We start from the raw sequence: 25,704 nt of genomic DNA on the forward strand, positions 1-25,704 counted from the left end.
ATTGGTTTTTTTAATAACATTCATAAGCACACGAATCATTTCGAATAATCTATCACTTCGGGAATTAATGTGTACCTCTTTATAACCATATTTGTCAAGTAATTAGTTCTGATGTTTTGCTGACAGGATAGATAGTTAACTTTACTTTCCCGACTCGTATATTACTTATAAGGACAGCGATCGGTAAAAAAAATGGCCTCCCCTTTCCCAAGATTTTTATATTTTTGGACTCGGGACTTTGAAACATTGAGAAATGCAAAAATTTTGGGGCTTTTTCAGTGTGGAAGGCACTATTTTGTTCATCCACTTTGAAGCTTAAGAACTCCTGTGCCTTTTGTCGAAAATTTCTGAAATTTTGTAAGGCGGTTTGTGTATTAGAGGGATTGATGCTATTAAATTTTGGTGGTTAAAGTTTAGGGTGGTGGGAAGATGGCGTCACGTGTCTTATCTCGAGTGGTGTCGGATTTAATTGAAGATTTTACCAGTTATTAGTATTTACAATTTCTTTTTAAATAAAAGTCATCTTTACCCTCAAAATTAAGTTGTTTTTCCATTTTATAAGAATTGGTAATATAAAAGTAAAATATCTTAACAGATGGCGCCGCACAGAATTTTACATTTCGCCGGGTATGTTATACAACTCGCTGCTGAATTTTGTTTTGTTTTTTTTTTGTAATTACTGCGATCTCTCGATTTGAATCGGACACTATGTTTGTTTGTGGCAACGCAACACTTGGGCGATCTGTCTAGGGGTGGGTGCCTTCCGGGAGATTTTTTAAGGGAAACTGCCCCTATTTAGGCGTTACAGACGTAGGGAAAACCCGGAAAACCACGTGGCCGAGCGAGGCGCGAACCCACGACCGAACTCCCAGTGTTCAGGGTACGAAGACCGCTTGGCCACTGGGCCAAACGGTCTTCGTACCCTGAACACTGGGAGTCACACTATGAAGTTCGGCTTTTGAACTATTTTCGAGATGACATCGTCATTTTAGCAGGTATAAAGATAAAGATCAAACGACATATCAGAAATATCTTCCGGTGAGCTTCTGTTTGATGATTGCAGTAAGTTGCAGATAACGAAGAAAATTTTGTGAATTATTGTTTTATTTAGAACCAGATCTAAAATTTTTTTAAGGATTCGTCCAAATGAATTATTAGCTTTCAATATTGAGTCCTTTGAAACTAATTTCTGCATAAATATCTTTATACGACTGATCAAATTTGAAAGCATTTATTTAATTTTGTCACTAGTATTAGGCCTATATACAGGGTTCCTACGCACCTGGAAAGTCAGGGATTTTCATTAGTGTTCGGAAAAAGTCATGGAAAGTTAGGGAATTTGTCATCTTAGCTGCCTTGTTGATTTAGTTTGCTGAATATGGTTGAACAAGTATAGCCATCAGCAGGCGGCAAGGAGTAATGCTTCAACCCTTATTACGAATATAGCAGGATCCATTTTTATATCGAAACATTTTTACTATTAGAGGATACAACTAGATGTACAAATCCTTCTTTTATAAAGTTTTTGTATCTTTCTTATGTGCTTAACTGCTTTCTTTATCTGATATCATCAAAACCATGTTCCAAAAAAAATGGAATTTTTTCTGAGGCGCGCAGTGCTGAATCTTGCACAATCGCATATAATTAATTAATTTTAATTTTATGCATGTATTAAGTCTTACTTATTGTTCTGTCGTATTGTAAGAATATATTTTAAAATCATCCAAAATCAGAACTTTTAAATCACATCAATTTATTTAATTTTTTTTAAATTTTGTTTTAATGTTTTGACAGTTAATACAAACCTTTACTGACAGTTGCAGGTCAGTTTTAAAACTAACATTAATTGTTTATGTGGAGAGTTATTATAAAATGTAACACTGAGGAGAATATTGCAAAAATCCGGGGGTCAAACAGTCTCTAATATGCAGTCAGATCAATTAGCATTTTAAAATTTTAAACATTTTGAGATTTTAAAAACGTTTTATCGTGAATTTGAGAGAAAAATCTGCAAAATTCTTGATAATGTAACATGATTAAATTTTTCAGGAATATTATTATAACCCCCTCGAACCCCACACAATTATCGTTCACACCCTCAATTCGAGGTAAGGTGTTAATGAATTGGTTTTAAAAAAATGAGAACAAAGTGCGAAAATTGATAAATAATACCAATAAATTACAAATATTTATTTTAATAATTTTTATTGCTGTAACAAAACATAATTTCCGATTTCTTTCAGTATATTAAAATTTTATAAAATTTATTAAGGTATAAATTTAAACTTTTGTAATGGACTACAGAATTCATTAACGATCAAAACAATAAAATAAATGGCTTTTTTTTCACCGTTTTGAAGCCATATAATTTTATGGTTGTGGATTAATAACAGGATAAATTAATTTTATATAATAGTGTTTAATTTTTAATTTTAATAATTCAGCAATTATAAAAAGATGAAATTTTTAATTAGAATAAAAAATAACTAATTAAAAATTTGTTTGCAAACTTTTAAAAATTAAGGTTGGCAGGAGCATTTTACATTTGTTATGATTTTCCTTAAAAGTACTGTACTGCAAGCACATTTCTCTCTCTCTCTCTCTCTCTCTCTCCTTTAATTTCCTGCACATAGTTTAATAACATAAAATACATAGTTTAATAATTAAATAGAAATAAAGTTGGGTAACAAATATCACTGATTTTGGTGAATTTAGGGCTTAAAAATTGGCAACATTGATCGGACCTGTAGTAATACTGTAGTATGTTATAGTTTTGAATATCAGCTAGGTAGCCCGATGGATTTCTTACATGGAAAAAACGCTTTATTTAAAAATTTTTAAATTTAACTTTCTGTTAACATTATGTAGCTGTTTAAAAATAGTTGTTCTTTTTGTTGAAAGATTGGTTTTAAAATTACATGTTTCTAAGTTCATCATTTTTAAGTGCAGTACCGTTTATATACCAGAGAATACTGTGTGTTGATTTTATGCTACCTTGTGTTTACTAGCTTTATGTACAAATAATAATGATAAATGATGATAAAATAAAAAAAGCTCATGTTTTGTTTGTAAATTGTTTATTTTTTCATTACATTGAAGTTGTGGAGCCTATCAAACATTTTTCTACAGGATTTATGTACTATACTTTGTACAAAAAGAGTGATAGATGTACTTAATGTTTACAGTAAGTAAAATGCTATTTTATTATGTCAATATTCCACACTAAGAAATGTGAGGGTCGAGGAATTTGGAGAAAGTTGGTCAGGGAAAGTCATGGAATTCAAAACAAAGATTTGTATTTAAATCCTTTTAGTGACTTTACATATTAACAATTATTGAGGAATTTTGTTGAAGTTCAACATGTGTTATGTGTAATTCATTTATTTATATATGATAGAAATATACATAAAGAACTAAAAACAAAAATATTTATTTGTTATATGTTTGAACAAATATNATAAGCATACAGCTGAAATTAAAAAATTTTATTTTGCTTTATAACTTTTAGGCAAAATACTGTTTTCTTAAGCAAATTTGAATGTTATGTTTAATATTAATCATGCCATTTGTGAATAATAGTTTTGTATTAGTAATATTTAAAATTGATAGTAACTTTCAGCAACTTATAGTTAATAGAGATGGAATGTCAGTGGAATCATGCTTGACATTCCAAACGCCATTGTCAAACTTCTAGGCTTACAGGATGGCGGCACAGAACATCCGACATTCACGTTTTTGTGATGAAAACATCAATCACAACCCCTCTAATAATTTAGGTTTCCTGTCATATATGAAAAGTAAAAATCTCGAAATTCTAAAATAAATTATCACAATCATGCATTATTAATTAGGTCCACATTGCAGAAAGGATACTGTACTATATTGAATTCAATATTATTGAATACAAAAAAAATTAAATAACAAACTTTGGAATTTAAATTTAGTTTTAATATTAGATTAATAATAATTTATACATAATTATTTATTTTCAGCAAATTGTTCTTCTAATGAATATTAAACGACACTTTATTATAAAGCACTAAATGATTTATTTTACTATTAATCAATAGTTTTTTTTTTTACCAATAAAACAGTTTAAAGCATTTTACATAATTTTCCAGTTTCCAATAGCCTTATTTAAGAAAGTGTCAAGATAATGAATATTATATTCAATAATTTACCAGTCTATTAATTTTTCTTTGCATTAGTTTTTAAAATGAGTTAAATTTCTTAAATTATTAACATAATGAGTAATTATTGAAAAAAACAGTAATATCAGTAACATATTATCCTTCATAAAAAAGGAAATAGGTTTGCTAAATTAAATAAAGTTTGAATAATTTAGAAATAAAAGCCTGCCTGACAGATGTTTGTTTTTTTCTTTCAAAACATTTATATTGGTTTTTATTATTTTTTTAATTGAAATTGTAGGTAATTTTTTTTATTGCCGAAAGCTAATCATCTATCATTTTTGTCTTTAATTTATCACAGTTTTTTTTAAATTGGTATTGTATTAAAGGCTTTTTGAAATTTACATACACTATAAACACATTTCTTTTCATTGAGATTACATTGTTGTAATCAATATAACTTTTTCCTTATCTTTCCTTTGAAGAATAGTGAGTAGTTATTAAAATGATTAAAATCTTAGTTTGTAAAGATTTTAATGAACTTAATAAGATTTTAAAAGTCGTATACCTATAACATAGAGAAGTTTTTTACTTTGTTTTAAATTATAAAATCATTTTATTCCATCTTAATGGAGAATTACCTCTATAATCATAATAGAGACATTTAAATTTAACCTTTTCACTTTCAAGAAACCAAAAATTAAAGTTCATAAATAGTTTTCAAAATTATTCATTACCTTATGATACAGAGTTTGTTATATCTGTTTCTCAGTTATATTTAAATTTTAAAATTTGCACAACGTAAATAAATTCTTAGAATTTTGGAGAAGTGACATGATTCTTTTTCAAATGCATTTGACAAAAATGTAACTGTTTACATAATTATTAAATTGGTTATTGTAACCATTATATATGGACTAATTCTATATCATAAAAATCTTTATTTACTACTACAAATCCCTGTAGAGATTTCAGCATTTACAATGGCCCAAGTTTGGCAAAATGCATATTGGGATTTTGAAGTAGTTAAACATTTAATAAATATAAATTCTTGATGTTAAAACGCTATTTAAATTGCTTGTTTTAATCTAAACTTTTGGTTTAATTTTTTTAAAATTATTTTTTTAATACTAAAACGTTTAAAAATGTGAAATGAATTTTTTTATTGCAAAGATTTACGTTTAAATACATATTTAAAATTAAGTTTTTAATGCTATTATTTAAACGTAGTGAACGTTTAAATAATAGTATTAAATAAAATTATAAAATTGTATAAAATTGGTAACAATAATTGCAGTGTTTCCTATAGTCAATATTTAAAAGTAGTGCTTGAATATAACTTTTAAATATTTATGATTATATTTGCCTTGACTTTCTAGTTTTAATGAATAATAATGAATCGTTTATGCTTAAGTACTTTAATATTAAAAATTATATGTATATATAAAGCGTAGACGGGACGGATTTATTTATTGGAGACTCCAGGACACTTTGTGAAAGTCCCCAGTAGTCACTCACATACTGTGCAAATTCTACTACTGTATAGAGTTCTCTACAGGGCCACTATTAGTCAACTTTCAGGGCTCAGTTGTAAAGGGGCATCAAAAGACGTTCCTAATAAAGTGCCTGATTTGAATTGTGACAAAAATTAGAACGATATCTCAAGTTGAAATAGTAAGATTTGTGAGTTTTAACTTGTCACTAGTATTATAGTTGCATATATGAATTTTAGTTTGGTAGTAGTATAGTGTTAGAAGTTATCAGGGATGTAGAATAAACTTTTAAAGACTAGTATAGCCCTAATTGTCGGTTCTGTAAAATCCGAGTAGTAGTATAGTATATTTTACAAAGCGATTTTATTTTTCATCATTCGGATATACTGTAAAGACTGAAATACGCTGATATTTGTGTATTAAAATGAACGAATAAATAAATTTATATTATCCAAACTCAATTCAAAGGCGTTTTGATGGTGAACGACAAAGGAATTTACGTACATCTGCACTAATTCGTAAGGGGCGCAAAAAATAGGACTTGCGGGTGGGCGCGGATACCCTAGTAGCGGCGTTGGGTCTCTACTTTAAATTTCATACTCGCAATGTTTATAAATTTTAAAAAAGAGAGAAACAAAAGAAATGATTCAGAAAACGGAATATATTTCATTTCCTGAATCACTTTTGCTTTTTTGGAGGCCCTTGAGCACTTGCCCAGAATACCTTCCATAAATCCAGCCCGATTGAATATAAACAGTAGAACACTGGTCGCGGGTTGACGCCTCACCAACGGACTGGCCACACGAAGTTTTCTGGGTTTTATTCATGTTTATAACACACAGATTTTCCACCCCACTTCAATGGAGCACCCCCTTGGCAGATCGCCCTCGTGTTACATTGTCTTGTTTTATCAATTAATTTTTTTATTTTCCCGGTTTTCTTACATGTAACAGAGTGAAAATATGGCGATCGGTCAAAAAATGAACTCCCAAGATTTTTACATTTTTGGACTCGTGACCTTGAAACGTCGAGAAGTGCAAAAAAAATCGGGTGATGTCTGTGTGGGGGCACGATTTTCTTCACTCTCTTTGAAACTTAATAACTCCTGTACTTTTTGTCGAGAATTTATAAAATTTTGTAAGAAGGTTTATGTATTAGAGGGATTGATGCTATTAAATTTTGGTGGTTAATAGTCGACGGGTAAGGGAGATAAAGGAGGGGTCGTGTGTCGTATCTCGAGTAGGATCGACTTAATGACGATTTTATTAGTTATTAATATTTAAAATTTTTTTATAAACCTCATCGCTACCTTCAAAATTAAGCTTTTTGCCATTTTATAATAATTAATAATATAGAAAAGTTTTTTTTTATAAAATATTAACAGATGGCTCCACACACGCAGTTGCCGGGAAAGTTGAATAACTCGGTCTGGATATTTTTTTTTCCTGAGTTAATAGCTCTTGCTTATTCAAACTAAAAATATTGTTTGTGTAAGATTTTTTATTCACTATGATTAATTAATTCAGTTTCAAATATCCTTATGGTGTAACTTTCACGGATTATAAGTATAACTCCTCAAGTATACGAAAAATAATGTTTCTATTTTTGCAGAATTTACTCTTCGCAAATTTTCCCCATTCATTGATTTAACTCTGTACCCGATCATTTATGTTACACTCTTCAGAAATTTGAACATTCAACTCCTGATGAGCTAAACGGTAAAGATCCTTCAAATCGATTCTTATATTATTATCACGATTAAAGATTCACAATAAATGGCCTTGTAACAATGTTCTTAATGGTTGAAACATATTTCTACTGACCCAGTTTCAGAGTTTTAATAAATAACATTTTCAACAATAAAAATTTCATTCTGTCCACAAGAAAAACGGTGAACAAATAGCTCTACATTACAATTGTCCTGTGAAATATTTACAATTTTTTTTTAATCAGTTTTTGTTACAGATGTTTTCATTGGTTTTTTTAATAACATTCATAAGCACACGAATCATTTCGAATAATCTATCACTTCGGGAATTAATGTGTACCTCTTTATAACCATATTTGTCAAGTAATTAGTTCTGATGTTTTGCTGACAGGATAGATAGTTAACTTTACTTTCCCGACTCGTATATTACTTATAAGGACAGCGATCGGTAAAAAAAATGGCCTCCCCTTTCCCAAGATTTTTATATTTTTGGACTCGGGACTTTGAAACATTGAGAAATGCAAAAATTTTGGGGCTTTTTTAGTGTGGAAGGCACTATTTTGTTCATCCACTTTGAAGCTTAAGAACTCCTGTGCCTTTTGTCGAAAATTTCTGAAATTTTGTAAGGCGGTTTGTGTATTAGAGGGATTGATGCTATTAAATTTTGGTGGTTAAAGTTTAGGGTGGTGGGAAGATGGCGTCACGTGTCTTATCTCGAGTGGTGTCGGATTTAATTGAAGATTTTACCAGTTATTAGTATTTACAATTTCTTTTTAAATAAAAGTCATCTTTACCCTCAAAATTAAGTTGTTTTTCCATTTTATAAGAATTGGTAATATAAAAGTAAAATATCTTAACAGATGGCGCCGCACAGAATTTTACATTTCGCCGGGTATGTTATACAACTCGCTGCTGAATTTTGTTTTGTTTTTTTTTTTGTAATTACTGCGATCTCTCGATTTGAATCGGACACTATGTTTGTTTGTGGCAACGCAACACTTGGGCGATCTGTCTAGGGGTGGGTGCCTTCCGGGAGATTTTTTAAGGGAAACTGCCCCTATTTAGGCGTTACAGACGTAGGGAAAACCCGGAAAACCACGTGGCCGAGCGAGGCGCGAACCCACGACCGAACTCCCAGTGTTCAGGGTACGAAGACCGCTTGGCCACTGGGCCAAACGGTCTTCGTACCCTGAACACTGGGAGTCACACTATGAAGTTCGGCTTTTGAACTATTTTCGAGATGACATCGTCATTTTAGCAGGTATAAAGATAAAGATCAAACGACATATCAGAAATATCTTCCGGTGAGCTTCTGTTTGATGATTGCAGTAAGTTGCAGATAACGAAGAAAATTTTGTGAATTATTGTTTTATTTAGAACCAGATCTAAAATTTTTTTAAGGATTCGTCCAAATGAATTATTAGCTTTCAATATTGAGTCCTTTGAAACTAATTTCTGCATAAATATCTTTATACGACTGATCAAATTTGAAAGCATTTATTTAATTTTGTCACTAGTATTAGGCCTATATACAGGGTTCCTACGCACCTGGAAAGTCAGGGATTTTCATTAGTGTTCGGAAAAAGTCATGGAAAGTTAGGGAATTTGTCATCTTAGCTGCCTTGTTGATTTAGTTTGCTGAATATGGTTGAACAAGTATAGCCATCAGCAGGCGGCAAGGAGTAATGCTTCAACCCTTATTACGAATATAGCAGGATCCATTTTTATATCGAAACATTTTTACTATTAGAGGATACAACTAGATGTACAAATCCTTCTTTTATAAAGTTTTTGTATCTTTCTTATGTGCTTAACTGCTTTCCTTATCTGATATCATCAAAACCATGTTCCAAAAAAAATGGAATTTTTTCTGAGGCGCGCAGTGCTGAATCTTGCACAATCGCATATAATTAATTAATTTTAATTTTATGCATGTATTAAGTCTTACTTATTGTTCTGTCGTATTGTAAGAATATATTTTAAAATCATCCAAAATCAGAACTTTTAAATCACATCAATTTATTTAATTTTTTTTAAATTTTGTTTTAATGTTTTGACAGTTAATACAAACCTTTACTGACAGTTGCAGGTCAGTTTTAAAACTAACATTAATTGTTTATGTGGAGAGTTATTATAAAATGTAACACTGAGGAGAATATTGCAAAAATCCGGGGGTCAAACAGTCTCTAATATGCAGTCAGATCAATTAGCATTTTAAAATTTTAAACATTTTGAGATTTTAAAAACGTTTTATCGTGAATTTGAGAGAAAAATCTGCAAAATTCTTGATAATGTAACATGATTAAATTTTTCAGGAATATTATTATAACCCCCTCGAACCCCACACAATTATCGTTCACACCCTCAATTCGAGGTAAGGTGTTAATGAATTGGTTTTAAAAAAATGAGAACAAAGTGCGAAAATTGATAAATAATACCAATAAATTACAAATATTTATTTTAATAATTTTTATTGTTATCGTTAGAACGTCCATGATTTGCGTACCACAGAGTGTGGTTCCTTGAAGCAATGTGATTCCCAATTGCAGACAAACGATTCAAAGAAAAACGGAAATTCTACAGAATTCTGCAGAAATATATTCCAAAAAATGTTATGTTGCTGTCGCAAACAGAACGATACATCCGATTCACACGTAAGATATCATTTCTTTTTCTGTCGTCCATCGATTACAGAATTTCATAATAAATTGTATGATTATGCAGAATTGTGGACAAGAAAATAAACTTTCAGACACTAAATTAAATTCTGATCATTCATCGAAACGTAAACGAAATATTATTGGTGAATACGAAATCATTAAAGAAATAGGCAATGGACATTTTGGAGTAGTGTATTTGGCTCGGCCTAAGAATTCCGATGAACAAGTGGCTTTGAAAGTAATCAAGAAGAAAGAGTGTTGCCATAAACAGGTTTTCTTTTAGATTTGCTTTTGATATTGTTCGTTTTTACCTGCATTAAAAACAGTAGTGTTGTAAATTACGGATTGGATAAGACAACGCAACACTATGGTAGTCTGCCAAGAGAGAATGAGGGAGGACTTCTATGAGAAACTGACCTCTAATGAGATAATACACCAGGGACGCCTGTACATTTGAGCACTTGAGCACCCTCTTTTTGCCCTTTTCTTAATCCCCAAGGATAAAATGATATAAAATGTTTTTTTTTCTGGTTTCATAAACACAACTGAAATTTATATAATAATTTGTATTCGTTTATTGTTGATACACTAATTGCAAGAGAAATCTATATTCTGTAAACATAAATGATAAACGTGTAGAGGATATTTTAAATTTATATTTTGTTTATCTTGATTTAGCTGTATAAAATAACGAGAGAACACACTGCATGGAGCTGTGTGTCAACTCATCCACACATTGTAAGATTAATAACCTTCTTCGAAATTAATACTAGGTAAATTTTAATTCCATTCACATTAGTAATTAGTAATTATTTATTGCAATGGTGTAAATAATTGCATTTTTTTCAGTTTCTGTTTTGTCTCGGACTATATCGATGGACAGAATTTGACAAATTTCTTACGTAACAATGGACCATTAGTAGAAATCAAAGCGAACATTATTGCTGCACAAGTGGCTTCGGCCATTATGTACATTCACGACAAAAGTGAATTTTCTAAACGTATTTATTAATTTATTTCTCTTTTATATGTATCTACTATATGTAAAAACTGTTTCTATCATTAACAGGAATAATTCACAGAGATATTAGCTCAAATAACATTATGTTANCTCTTTAAGGATATTTAGTCATGTGACATAAAATTTTTAAAATACTGTTTTAAAATGGTCGGTAACACATTTAAATGGAAGTAAGAAGGATTAAGTATTAATAATACTTATGTTATATTTTCAATTTTTATGTTTAATTTAATCTTTTGTAAATTTTCATTGGTTTTGAATTGGTTTGAACTTTTTCCTGCAATTTTTGAAATATTGTGAATGTGATTCTGATTGGAAATCTTTTTCCAGTGGTAGAAATTGCAGGAGAATTCTTTACAGAAAATAATCAAGAAATGAACAAACTTTCTTATGATTTATTGAAATTATAATAATGTGATCATTATCTGATTAATATCCATTTGACTTTTTATGATTTACTTTCCTTCTAATTCCAATTAATTATTGAACAGAATCAAAATATTTTCTTGAAAATTGATATTTTACATCATAAAAAAATATTTGATTTAAATACTGGTATGTTAGATATTTTTTATGTAAAGGTAATCATTTTATTAAAATTTTCTAGATGGTCGCAAAGAATCTCCTGTAGATCACGGAGCTACTACTCCAGAAACACTATTGAACGTAAGTAATTTCATATATTTTAAGAATATTTAATTATTTAACTGCAATTAAATTTTAAAATTTGAATACATAAGATTTATCAGTCAAATAAAACCATAAAAACTATAAAATTAGGATACACATTTGCTTTATTTTTAGTTTGTTTGGGAAATAGGTTATTTAGATTTTATCTTTTTATATGTAAGTTCATTGAGTTCATTAGTTGAAATGCTAATAAGTAACATTTATATTTGAATAGTTCTTATGCTTAGAAGTAAGCACGAATTAACAGAAATCAGAATGTACACATTTCTGCTTCAGAATTCATATAGTAAACTTGAATCTTGGCACATTTTAAAATTATTCAGAACTAATGATTGAAAATCAAATGCAGCATCATGATTTACTATACATAATTAATCACTTACACCCAGTGGTGATATTCAGCGGGTTCGCACAGGTTCGGCCGAACCCGTTGTTAACATTTTCAAAGTTTTCCGAACCTTGTTAAACACATGTAACATTTCTCAATGGTTTTGATTCTTTTAAAAAATATATTAAAATATACGTATTATACTCTGTAACACTACTAAATACAGCCTTCCGGTGCACCATTTGAGCGAAAAAAATTGTTAAGGAAAATTTTCTGTTAGCGAACCCTTTGTTAAATATTTCGAATATCACCACTGCTTACACCACATTATAAAATTATATGAGAATTCCAATACAATTTCTCTTGTTAAAAAGATGAAAATATATTATTAAACTATTTTCATTAGTTTTGTAATATATCTAATTCTGAACTGATAAAATGGAAAAATCTTTCTGATTAGAGATAGGTGTTGTACTTGCATATAAATTTTGATTATATTAAATTTATTGCATAGATAATATATAAATAAAAAGAAAAACAAAATGCAATATAACGTCATAATGTTTATTAACTTTCCTAATACCTGTTCTAGTAATTATAGTGTAATAACTATTTAAAAAAAAATCAAAAACAGATCTTTCTGGTAGGCAGTTTTTTACGTTAATCAATTTTTTAATGCCAATTAATTTAGTATAAACTAATATCTTCGTGTATGAAATGTCATTTCTACGTAGAGTAAAATCTTTTATTGACTTGAAGCATTTTTAAAGTATAAAATATTCATTTTATAAACCACTTTCATCAGTTTATTAGATATTAAAGGATTTGCAGCTTTTAATATTTAAAAGGGAAAAAAATCAAATTTAGAAATTCATATTCATATATGCTATCTTGTATAATCACTTGTAAAATTTATTAAATTTTATATTTTTGATTATTATTTCTTGTTTTTATAGTTAACTATTTGATTAATTATCGATATTTGCATAATAATTGAACTACCATCGGATCGCGTAGACATAAGTTGACTTTGTGTTACATTAAATGTCTTAGAAATGATGTTAACTGTCAAGAAAGAGTAATGTGAGAATTATCCGATAAGAAAAAAATAAAAAATATATTACACTTTTGATAAATCATGTTTATTATTTTTATATAATATATGGGTTGGAATGTAGAAGAAACCGGACTTTTTGATGATTTTAATCAGTAATCTCTCATAAAAAAAAAAAATAGAAGCTAAAGTAATTGTACAAATTATATTTGTATATGGCCTACTGTAATGAAAGTAATAATCATCATACTATATAAAATTATTCAAATTATATAGGTTTGTTGATAATTTATATATATGAGAGTAATACAAAATCGAGTGATGTAATGGTAAAATGAAAAAAAAAAGAATAAAAAAGGTTAGTATTTCATTAATAAAGTGACTAACAGATGGCGATAGTGCACCAGTCAATTTATTCTACCCCTGTCAGAAAAAAGAAAATTGATTGGATGTGTAACATGATAAATTTCACTCGCTGGACGAAACTGGGTTTTGTGAATGAAGCGATTCTGAAATGCTCGAATTCTTTAAATTTTCCAAGCGTTGGGGGGGATTTATAAATCGATTCAGTGAGTAAGTTTAACGGTTTCGAACTGGGTAATTTCTTGTTCTGTTCTTTCGTCACAGGCGTTGTTTCCTCCCCTTTCTTTGAACGACTTTCTCCCGCTGAGTCATCTCGAACTGTTTCGTAGCGGCGTGGAAACCGTTAAAAATCGAAATAGCTGGATGTCTTCCTGCCCGATACCGAATGTCGAAAATTCTTTCTTTCGAATCGATAAGAAACAATGAATAATGTGCATCCATTGGATTTGATTCCGTCTAGACACCTGTTACTTGCCATCAGATAAAAGGAGGAGGAGAAAGAAAAAGCAACCTTCCCATTAGCTAGACGGTAACGTCGCACGCACCTGCACCCGAGTCCTCTATAATTTCTAGCAATTTAACCCCAGGCCAAGTAGCTGGTTTGATGGAGAACTATAACAGATTTCGACCTCGTAGCAAATTGGCGCCGCTTGCATATCAATTTATTTTCGGTCGATTATACTCATTTTTTTTTTAACGCAGGGGAGCAACGTCGGATTTTTATTCGGAACCTTCTCTCTCCCCTCCTCCGAATCGAATTGTGGGAGTGGGGGGGGTAAAATCGAGTAACGGATCCGAGATAAAAATTACTTTTCGTCCGTTGATCAATCCTCCGCTGTGAAGAAAGGGCTCGGGGATATGCGGGAGATCTTGGTTAAGCACTTGTCAACCGTACAATGGCCGAGTAAGTGAAAATTATCCAGTAAGTCGAGCCAGGCCCGACAATACCGCCTTTTTTTTGCTAGGTGGAGCGTCATAATCTCACGCCATCTGCCGGTGCTGGGCGTAGTATCTATCGGTTCCCCGCGCTGATGGAGGGACGAACGTTAGCACCCTCATAATTGTTATGAGAACTGCCTCCGAAACGGATACTGCGCTGTGTAAATTGCTCAGTCAGACGTCTGAACTTTTCAAAGATCAACCGATTCTTTTTCCCAACTGTCTTTACGTTGTTTCTCACGCTCTCGGGTTGTTGGTTTTGACCTACATTCGTCCGGATAAGCCACGCGATAACGCGTAAAGTCCCCTCGTTGTGAGGATCCGGAATCGAATCCGGTACAGATTCTGACATTTTTTTTTGATGGGTGAATTTTGGGGTGGACCCCCTACGTCATCCGCGATGACTTCCACTATTGCAAAGTCTGGTTCGTTGTACATGGATGCTTTTTTAATCCTTGTTCCATTACAGGTAGAAAAAAGGAGTAAAACATCGGCGTTTATTTCTGTCTTTTGACGTTACGTAATTTATATTTTCGTAGTTAATTACAGTTTCTTTGCTGAGAATTTGTTAAAAATTGTCTCTAGAATTTATATTGGTAATTTAATAATAAATTGTGAATTCAGCATATGTGAAATTTAATTGTAATTCTACTCCATCTTGTACAAATTTCTTATCCTTTTATAATAATTAATCTTCCATTTTATTTTAAAAAGGTATATTTAAAAAAAATGACATAAAAATAACTCAATATATATTTATTATGTTACTTTAAATGGATGTAATCTTAGTGATTAATGATATTTTCATATGAATTTCATCAAAATAGAAGAATGGAGGTCAGTTCAGTTGACCAAATGAACTGTTATACCCTACTAAATTGTGTTTGGATAAATAATTTTATAAAAAAGAAATTTAATTATAAAATAGTGAAGAATTTATCTGTCACATAATTAAAGTTGTATTTTAAAATATATGAATTACATACTTTTCAGTATGTCTTATGTCATCAAGATCTGTAAAAGTAAAGAGAAATGAATGAAAATACAGTTTTATTAATACAGCTTTTTCTCTAGGAATTTTAATCAATATAAACTTAATTGCACAATATATTTTATCTGTTGATTTCTGTATTATTGGTTTAATTCATATACTTTATTTCTTATTTTCTTCTCTCTGCTAAGTGTTAAGCACTAAGAGTTTTCTTGTTTTAAGTGTTCTAATGTTTCGACCACTTACGTTTTCATTTAAATTTCTTTCCAATTGCATAGATTAGGTTTGTATTTTCGTAAAATATTAAATCATTTAATATATTTGAGCACGTTTCTGCTATTTTAATTTAGCTTAAATATTACTTCATTAGTTTCTTTCATTTAATCATATTGTCTTAACTCTTTATCGATTTATTTTGTTCCATTTATAAAATCATAAATCAAGAAATTAGCTTTATTATTATTATTACGTATTTCTACTTTTCCACTGGAAAATTCATTTTCGATTATTTACTGGAATCGGTTGTAATCCAAGTTATCAATTTTCCTTATCAAATTTTATATTCGTAGAATACAGTAATTTCCCCACTTACTGCAAATTATACAAAAGAAATATTCTTTGAAAAATACAGTATAAAGTGTATTAGATTGTGTTGTTATAATATTATTATAATATATTATTTATTATATTAAATTATAGCACAGGTATTATAACGTATTAAATTAAAAAGTGTGTTAGAAAATATAGGCTAATTGTATATTTTAAGTTCCCTAATATGGACATTTTTTTAGAAATATTTGAGTATTCAGCTTCAAATCTATTCATACTCCATGATATATTTATTTATTTATTATTTATCTTACTTACTGTAGGAAATGTCTATGACAATGGATCTCCTTCTCCACATTAAAAATAAAACCCCATAGAAATACATAAAGTACAATAAAAAGTATGAGAATTAAAACATTGAATAATAGTTTTATATAGGAAAATAACGTTTTTTATGTTACAAATTAATATTTTCTTCCAGTTACAACTGTTGTTTTTCAAAGGGATGTTTCGATTTTTAAAAAAGTGTTTACAATGATACACACGTTTCAATAGTTTGTTGTTTATTACATATTATCATTCTGTACCACTCATTTTCTGTATGAAAATATAAATTTTATCTTATCTTAATTGATTACTATCAAATTACAATATAAATATTAATCGAACTTGTTTTTCTGCGCCGATAAAAATTCTAGTAGTATTAAATGCTGAATTAAAGGAGAAAATCAAAGAAGTGTGTTATATTATAATACTTTTCTTCTCTACTGATAGATTACAAATGAACTATAATGAGAGACATTTAAAAATAATTAAAAATAGATGATAGACAAAGTTGAAATGTTTTCGATAAACAATTTCTTCCTTTATCCATTAACAGAATTTAAATATTAAAAAAAAAAATTATTTGCGTTTTATTCTTATGACCATTTTTCACAGGAAAAGAAAAAAATCAATCATTAAGACCCAATAACAACTTGTTTTATCAACGAACTGTTTATCTAGAATGATAAATCTCAAAGCTAATGAAGCAAATGACATCAGTTAATGCAAGCAAATATTTTATATTCAGCGTTTAGATTCTTAATAATAATCGCATTAATTAATGTAATAAGTGGTGTTATCATTAGGGATATTCAGAACACGAAGTGATTACTGATGGCACTGACCTTCATCAGGGTATCTTGAATATATATATGTATCTATTGTGATCCTTCGCATATCGAATTTCTCTACAGTCAACACCAGCAGACACATATTAATTATATAATCGCCGATAAAATCAAGATCTTTCATATAGATTCAAAGTGCTTTAACATGTAATATTAATTTACTGTGGTTAATAAACTATTTTCATGAAAATGATAAATTCCCCCCTCACTCTAAGTCATGGTATTTTATGTTTGGTCTATATTAACGGACGAACAGGGATGTTCATTTTGTTATCATTGCTTTAAAATTTAATAAATTTTGTGTGATATTTCTTTGTATTTTACTTACTTTAATAAGAAACTTTTAAATAGAGAATGTTTCTTTTTATTACGTTCTAGATTTAAAATAGATTTCTGTTTAATGATCTATATATATTTTCTCGATAAAATTATTTTTAAGTTTAGTTTTTCTCGTTTTAAATACTGAAAGATACGCTTATATTTTAAGAACTCTTAAATATTTATATGATGTGAGTTAAAGTAGAACAAGCAAAAACATTTCTATCAATATTTATCTGAAATTTTTCATTTTATAGTCTATGTATTAATGTTAGAAGACCATACGATTTAATGTTATTCGAGTGCTATTGGTTAGTTGAGAATAATTCCGTTTTAATTAAGTATTTCAACGAGTAAATTTTAAAGTAATGTCGTAAGGTTCGGTTACATTGGGCAAGTTTATTAGCTACTCGCCGAAGAACTTACTCGCTGCTGTTAAATTCGCTTGAATGCATTTGTCTCGAGTTGTTCATCTTTGACTAGGAAACTCGCTCTGTATAATCATGTGCAGCAAGTAACACAGCGAGAAGATGTCTACATCTCATCTATTACTTTAACATTTTCATAATCGGGATGTTTTATTACAGTTTTTATTGTTCGTAAATGACCAAAAAAATTAATAATGCCATTACAGTTCAATTTTCTTGACATTTTACGTTTTAACAAGTCAGCACCTAACAGCACAGAAAGAGCATCAGTATTTCCGGCAGAAAAAACTGAAGTTTCTACCAGAGATTTCTCTCTTTTTTTTTTTATATATAACTTAATAATTTTTACTAAGAAATCGCCACTTTTGTATTAATTTTGCACTATCGCCATTACGTCGATTAAACGCGTAAAAATCTCTACGCGTAGCGGAATTATGCCATCGCTTCCAACAGTACAACAATACGTACAGTATCTTGCTACTATCGAGTAGTAGTAAACAAATTTATTAGCTTAGTGTAATTGATACTATGTGCATGTGCGTGTATAAGTAAACTCTCTCTCGCGAGTTTGCACGCTGGCGAGTAGCCCATTGTAATTGAACCTGTAGCAATAACTTCGGTTCAGTTCAGCTACATAATAATAAACTGTTATCATTAAATAGATAAATACAAACAAACCTTTAGCGCCTACATGAGCATAAGTTTCTCCGTATATGATGATAAATTGGAATTCTAGACTATGATTGACTTGATAGGCATTTAAAATGAAAGTACAGCTCTGAATTTTATCCGTTAATGAATTTTATTTATTTTATAAAGCTTTAATATATGTTTTCGAATGTTAAAATTTATATTTATAACTCCATTTTCTAAATTATTATGCATTTTTAAATATATTTTTAGCGTGTTAAACATGTTTATAATCGAATAATTATTTTAGGTATGTCTTTATCAATAACGCTTGAATTAAAAAAAATATTTCGAATGTAATGTTTTAATTTTTATTATCGCTTAATCTTAGTGTTGTAACACTCCAGATAATATTAAAATATGTAAATAAACACACACTGTCAACCTGTCCAAAATTAAATTCTGATTGCACCCCGCATTCTTAATGCATATTTATATAGTAAATAGAGTTGATCGACGTGCATATTAAAAATACAAACCCGATAGTTTCATCCTAAATAAATGTCCAGATTAGGCTAATGAGGTTCGAAAAATCTAAAAGTTTGCGGTCTATACATGAACGTTTTGTTCGATCGTAATTATAGACTCTGATAAATGTTCTATACGTGATGTGATTAACCTATCGAATAGTATGTGTGCATACAATAATTATGTGTTCTGATATGTTGTTTTTATTATAATTTATAAAAGCTTCGTTCTGACTACTTGTTTTGTTTATTTTATTTATTATTATTTTTTAATCTGTTAAATATTTTCTCTAGACATTATTTTGCAAGCTTTATTAATAATAGCATCGAGAATATTGACAATAACTACAATTTACGATAGAATCAATTGAACAGAAGTAACTGGATACTCTAAAAAATGTGTTAGAGCCTTGACTGATTCACTTCATTTGTTTGCATTCATTAAAATTCAAATGTAGTTAGTATTATATTCATTCTAAATTGTTTACTAATAATTGATTTCATTGCAAATTCTGGAATTAACTGGAATAGTTCACTAGTTCTTTGCAATTGTATATTTTGAGTAGTATAAAAGTTTATATGGCATTTTATCGAGTTGGTTATCGAAATGGAGCTTCGGTTTAACTTGATGTATTAAATAGAATCAACTTTCATCGATTTCTATTTATTTTCATGCTGATATTGATAGTTTTATACGGTGGAATATGTACGAAATTATGGAATACGTGAGAGAGCCTTTGGTGTTTATTGTTACATTCGATTACAACATTCGTTGCAATACCGTATTAACTATTTTGAATTGTTTCACTTTAACATACTACACATTTAGGAGAACTATATTTAAATGTAATTTCTTCGAGGTACTCCAGACCGAAATCAAAATGTGGCAATTGTTAATTTGGGCAAATGGACGTAGGATAGAGGGAGGAAAGGCAAAGCTGTACTTTCGATCAAGTATGATTAGCCTAGTTCGGAACGTAGCGAAGTTCACACTATAATTACTCAATATTCGATTCAAAATTACCCGAGGCTCTCCCTATATTCCCGATAGTTATCTTTACAGCTCCCTCCCCCGCCCTAGTGTGGTCTGGATGGCACGTGACCCCGTCCGCCCGTTCCAGTTAATCGCCTTTGGGAAGAAAAGGAAACGGCGTCTTTAGCCACCTTTTGACCCCGGTTATAATGGTATGTGCTAGAGAAACCTAATCCGCTTTTTCGCCATACAAGATGTTTGCCGAAGCGCATCTGTCGGGATTTATTAGTCAGATCGTTGGCAGCGGAGTAATAATAAAAAAAAATAAAAAATAGGGACCAAGCAGCGATTACCATAATGACGGTAAATTGCTTGGCAGCGGTAAATGTCGATTCTGTTCCCACACCATTCTACCAAACTGGGAGCGGTATAGATAATTAATATGACTCCCCCTTCGCATCCCCATCTAGCTATTGTTTCGGTAGGACTTGACGATAACATTCCACACCTGCGACGACTGGTGATTTATACCAACCATAACCCGTTTTGGTTCGATGCTGGCTTAATCTCGTCATCCATCGACTGATCGTTGGGTACCATATGAGTACGGTTTGTTGGCCTTCTTTTTTTCTCATATATATATCAGTAGGCCCACTGCTATAGTTTAATTTCTGGCTTATTTTATAATCTCTCCGCCTAGAAGAGGACAGAAGCTTAATTGAAGGTGTAAATAAGGGGAATAATGCTAGCTGTTTCTTTCCCTCTTCTGCACTGTCTGCCTTCTAATATACCGTCTTATCTCATTTTGGGCGTCGTCCATAAACCGGCTCTAACCCATTGGCTTACGTAACCGCAAAGGTTTGGCAGACATATGCTCGAATTACCTCCTCCAAATTACTTTGGTAGTTCATCCCGAATCTAAATTAACTAACGTTATACACTGTACCTCGGAATCTCTCCACCTGTCGAAGAATATAGACAGGGGATTAACTACCGAACGAAATTGGCCCCGTTGTCGATTTACAAAATTGATAGAAATCGGCCGTAATTTTTCGGACCTGATCGATTTCGAATATTTAGACGAATTGCTTTAGCTCAGTGGACAGTGGAACGGAAAAGATAAATGAGTCGGGACTACGCCCTGTTAGTGAAAATTGAATTTTTTTTATTGCTCCGTAATTCCACGATAATGAAAGATCCGCCTGTTATGCGGCTAATAATTCATGAAAGTTGCTTGGATGCTAATTGAAAGGCAAACAAGGTGCCATTTTCGTGGTTAGAGATTTTTAGTAATTCATAGTTCCACTTAGCGAAGGTGTTTTAGATAATAATTTCCTATCCTGTTTTTAATTTTCTGCTTTAAGAAGAAAAAAAAAAATAAGGAAGAATTCTTTCATGATGATGTGGTGAAAAAATTCTTTCTTAGTTCCTGTTGATCTCTCTTAATTAAATTTATTTCCATTTAGACATATTGCATATTGCGTCTTCAATCATTGCAGTCTATTTTTGTTTGCTCCAATTTTTTTTAAACTGTAATCTTCATTATAACACGTTTATAGGCTTAATAAGATGCATACAATCACCTGTTATCCTCTTTCATTTGAGAAATATATACTTCTGTGATTTTAGAGCGATTGATTTAACTGTAATAACATCTTATTGCATTGAGTCTGTAAGATCTGATATCTCTAAATTGATGCACGAGACCTTGGCATACTAAGTTACTTGACTGTATATGGACTGATTACAGGTTTTTGGTGTAGCTTTAATTGTCTTCAGAATTGTCTTGATGGATCGGAAAGACAAGTAAATCAATAACCCCTCCTAATTCGGCTCAGCTAATTATAACGTTCATTTTACGATCACATTTCGTTTTCTTCAACACCAACGAGCCTTCTGATTGGCGCGATGTTCATTTTTATCCCACTCTCGGATCGGTGCATTAAGAACAATGGAAGCTGTCACATCTACAAATGGATGGTCGCGGTCCTATTGGTTAGTCGGCAAAAGAGGGCTGTATCCATGACGTCACTGGCCGACCTTTGAACCTTTGACCTGATAAATTGTCTCCACCTTCATTTCTGTAGGAAAATTGATAGGTATTAACTCTACGTTGAATTGAAATTTCCTGTGCCACTTAGTGAGTCCATTTTAATTTTTTTTTTTTTTTCTTTTTCTTCTTCGTCTTCTCGTTTTGAAAAGAAACGAAACGTTAAGAACGAATTCTTTCATTTTTGAAAATAGTCTAATTAGTTATTCAACGATGTATCGGATATAAATTAAGAATTCCGCCTTATCCGAGTTGAAAAGCCCAAAGGCAAGTTGCGAAAGATGGATAGACGGTTAGGTCAGATGAGGGCGGTTGGCTTCATCACACAGTTAATGCACGATTGGAAAAAAAACAAATGCTATCCCGAGGATCCGTACTTTCATAACGATGGGGAAAGAACCGAAATGAATCAAAGGGCTAATGAGTCTTAAGTCGACAAGTTCGTCTTGGGATAGGATCTTCTGTATCGAAAGATCATCGAGTAAGTGCTATTATGGTCCAAGAAGGCGGCAACCGGGACAGATTAGAAGGTGGTCGAAAAATAAATTGGTTACTTTAATTGGGTCGAGCGAGAAAAGAAAATTGAAGGCTTGGATCCAGCACCGTTAATTATAAAGTTGCGAATTGAGGAAAGATGTTCAGATTGATGCGCTTTTTAATGAACTGTCTGCGTCCTTCTGACCTCAATTACGATCCCTGAACCGATATTGTGCGGTCGGAATGATTTGTTTGCCAATTGTATTCACTCCTACTGACTGGAAGTTTAATAAAGGACATATTCCATTTTTCAGATCTACATTTTCATTTATCTTCGGTCATATATCTTCACGTTATTTTGAAAAGTCTGAACATTATAAAAAAAAAAAATTATTACATAAAAATCATTCTGTGCAAGTGGTATGCTTTATTTTCACTCGTGTAAGTAATCTTTCACACAATTAATAAATTTATTATAGGTTTAAATATTGATTACTTCCTCATCAAAAGGATGGAGACCCGTCCAATTTAAATAGGAATAATCATAAAGAAATGAAAGTATATTTTAAACAAGAATAGATATTAAAACTCCTTAAGAATAAAACGTTTTAATTAGTTTTGCGAAATTCTATTTCATAATCAACTTGTTGCTCTTGATTACAGAAGGGTATTTGATACAGTTTTAGTTGATAGAACAGACTTTTTTATTGTCACATAAATATTTGATTGGTGAATCATGTCGATATATGTTTACAATACATTTTTATTTTTTAATTTCTAAAGTTAATAGTCATTCGTCTACATTGCAAAAAGTCAAAATAATCATTTTTAAATGATTTATTTGAAATCAGTTACCTTCAACTTATAAAATTAGCTATATTATACAATTATTTTACATAATACACTACATACCTTTCACACAGAAAATTATGAAATGTAAGCATTAAGCAATTACTTTTAATATAGATATTGTTTATTTTTTTTTAAAAAATGATTGTCCTTAACTAAAATGTTAGAGCAAAAACTGTAGAATAAAAAATATGCAACTTGATAAAATAGTTTTCGAAATTTTGTATGTGTTTTTTATGGGAGGAATCACAAATACTGCGCTTTTCCCTTTGAAAAAATAAATGATAATCTTATATTTTATCTGATGAAAGCTGGCTTTAGCGTTTAAATTGTTTTAAAACAGTAAATAAGCAAATTAGCATACTTTGTAATATAATTAATGTGCTGAAAAGATTAAAAGTTGGGAATTTTGTATACTGATTGATCTTCTTATGGCTTTGACTGTTAACTATTATAACTGCATTAATTAATAACGGATTGTTTTGCATATTTAGATGTAAGAAAAATGACAAATATATATTTTTCCAATAGAATAGTATGAAATAGAATACCAAAAAAAAATGAATAATAGATAAAGAGTTACAAAAGTGTCGTAAAGCATTTAAATTTGCTTATTTTAGATTTATTACTGATAGAAATTGTTTTTAGTTGAATTACTTTTTAACTTTCTAAATGATTTTTTATCATCTGTGATAAATACTAGCATATGATATGTAGAAAACTACTAATAAATTTCTCTCTTGTACCATTAATATTTTAAAAGTGTTATTTTTATTAATTGAATTGATACGTAAATTTAAATAAATAAATGTAATCTTTAGGTCTATCTTATATAAAACACAAAATACATTGGCACAAAACAATTATTAGTTTTACATTACATCAGTTTCTAGAAAAAAATTACAAAAATTGTAGAAATTATAAAAAATATAATCGAAAATTTACAAATTGCGTAATAATTACAGATTAAATAAATTTTTTGTACTATAAAACATATTAATTTTATCAAAAAATGATGAATTTGTATATAAAACGTATCATCTTGCATATAAATCTTATTACAAATTAATTTAAAGTAGTTATAGAACAAGGGTTTAATAATTCGAACAAATATTTGAATATTTAAAGAAAACTTTTAAAAGTATATAGTCTAGTACGATCAAATTTTCAATCGATATTGATGATTTATACAAGCAATTACTAAAATTGGTAACTGTTCTGTATGTATGTTGGTCGAATATTGAGTTAATTTTAGTAAGTTTAAACCTTTATTTAAAAATAATAATGATAGAATGAGTTATTTGATTAGTACTGAGGAGGCGTATCCATTATTATTTCAAAAATCTTGTATAGATAAAAAAGCAAAAGTGTAATATTTCATTAACAAAGTGATAAAATGCTTAAACCATATTCTATTTTCGAACGAAGTATCACTTGAATCAGGTTTCATCACGTCGCGCTAGTTACTTAATCGTGAATCAACGAGTTTATCAATATATTATTTACTTTGTCAGTCTATATTTAATGATTACTACATGCATTTGATACTATATATATGTTCGGCATCAATTATTTTAACCATTAAAATCAGTTGAGTGCATATCTTTTTCTCGTGTTTTGGGTAACATATACTCCATATTTTACTTCAACTTTCATCAGTTTCTCTTTGAACAATAATGAATATACAATCAATATTCGATAAGTGTTAGAAGAAATATAGTTGGGGATTGTTTAAATGATATAAAATTTCATTTAGTTCTATATCAGGATTGGCCAAAATCTTGTCACCTTAGGAGCCATTCCATATTGGAACGGTAATTATATATATATATATAGAGAGAGAGAGAGAGAGGAATAGTGCCAAATTCGAACCCCTATCCCTAAGTAATAAGGAATTTATGAGCGCGATATACGGGAGCCACATTAAGGGTCTAGAAGAGCCGTGGTTTGGCTACCATGATTCTATATATTATAGCCTACATTTATATACAATTTTGAATTTTATATTCGATGTAATATTGTAAAAAGGTCCATTTAGATTCTCAATTCTCGGTTCAGTCTCATTTTCAAGTAATTGATTAGAGTAAGATAAGTTATCGAATTAAAATTTAATAATTGTACTATAGTATAATCACCAGCAGAAACACTATACTATAGTATAGTGTCAATACAATCAATACAAGTAGTAATACAATAAGTGTACAATACAATTAATTAATTTGGCTTTGGTTGACGATGTGTAATGTGATTAGTAGACTTCTTTCAGTTTATTTGTATGTTTATATAATAGGGATTTTAACATAAATTTAGTTGACTGTGAATAGATGTAGAATATAACATTGTGATTGATAGAG

The 25,704-nt window shown here is 30.1% G+C and overlaps 1 protein-coding gene across 2 annotated transcripts in view; it reads left to right on the top strand.

Moving 5' to 3' along the window:
- The window catches only part of LOC111625186 (ubiquitin carboxyl-terminal hydrolase isozyme L3-like), a 65,125-nt gene that overhangs the window by 17,061 nt on the left and 22,360 nt on the right, over positions 1-25,704 (top strand). For both annotated transcript variants that reach the window (XM_023368263.1, XM_023368254.1), the window contains exon 8: positions 11,620-11,678. In XM_023368263.1, coding sequence (XP_023224031.1) covers positions 11,620-11,678 — 59 coding nt within the window. The remainder of the gene's footprint in view (positions 1-11,619; positions 11,679-25,704) is intronic.

This window comes from Centruroides sculpturatus, unplaced genomic scaffold (assembly GCF_000671375.1).
Source record: "Centruroides sculpturatus isolate CEXI.00-Female unplaced genomic scaffold, Cexi_2.0 scaffold77, whole genome shotgun sequence".
Classification (NCBI taxonomy): Eukaryota; Metazoa; Arthropoda; class Arachnida; order Scorpiones; family Buthidae; genus Centruroides; species Centruroides sculpturatus.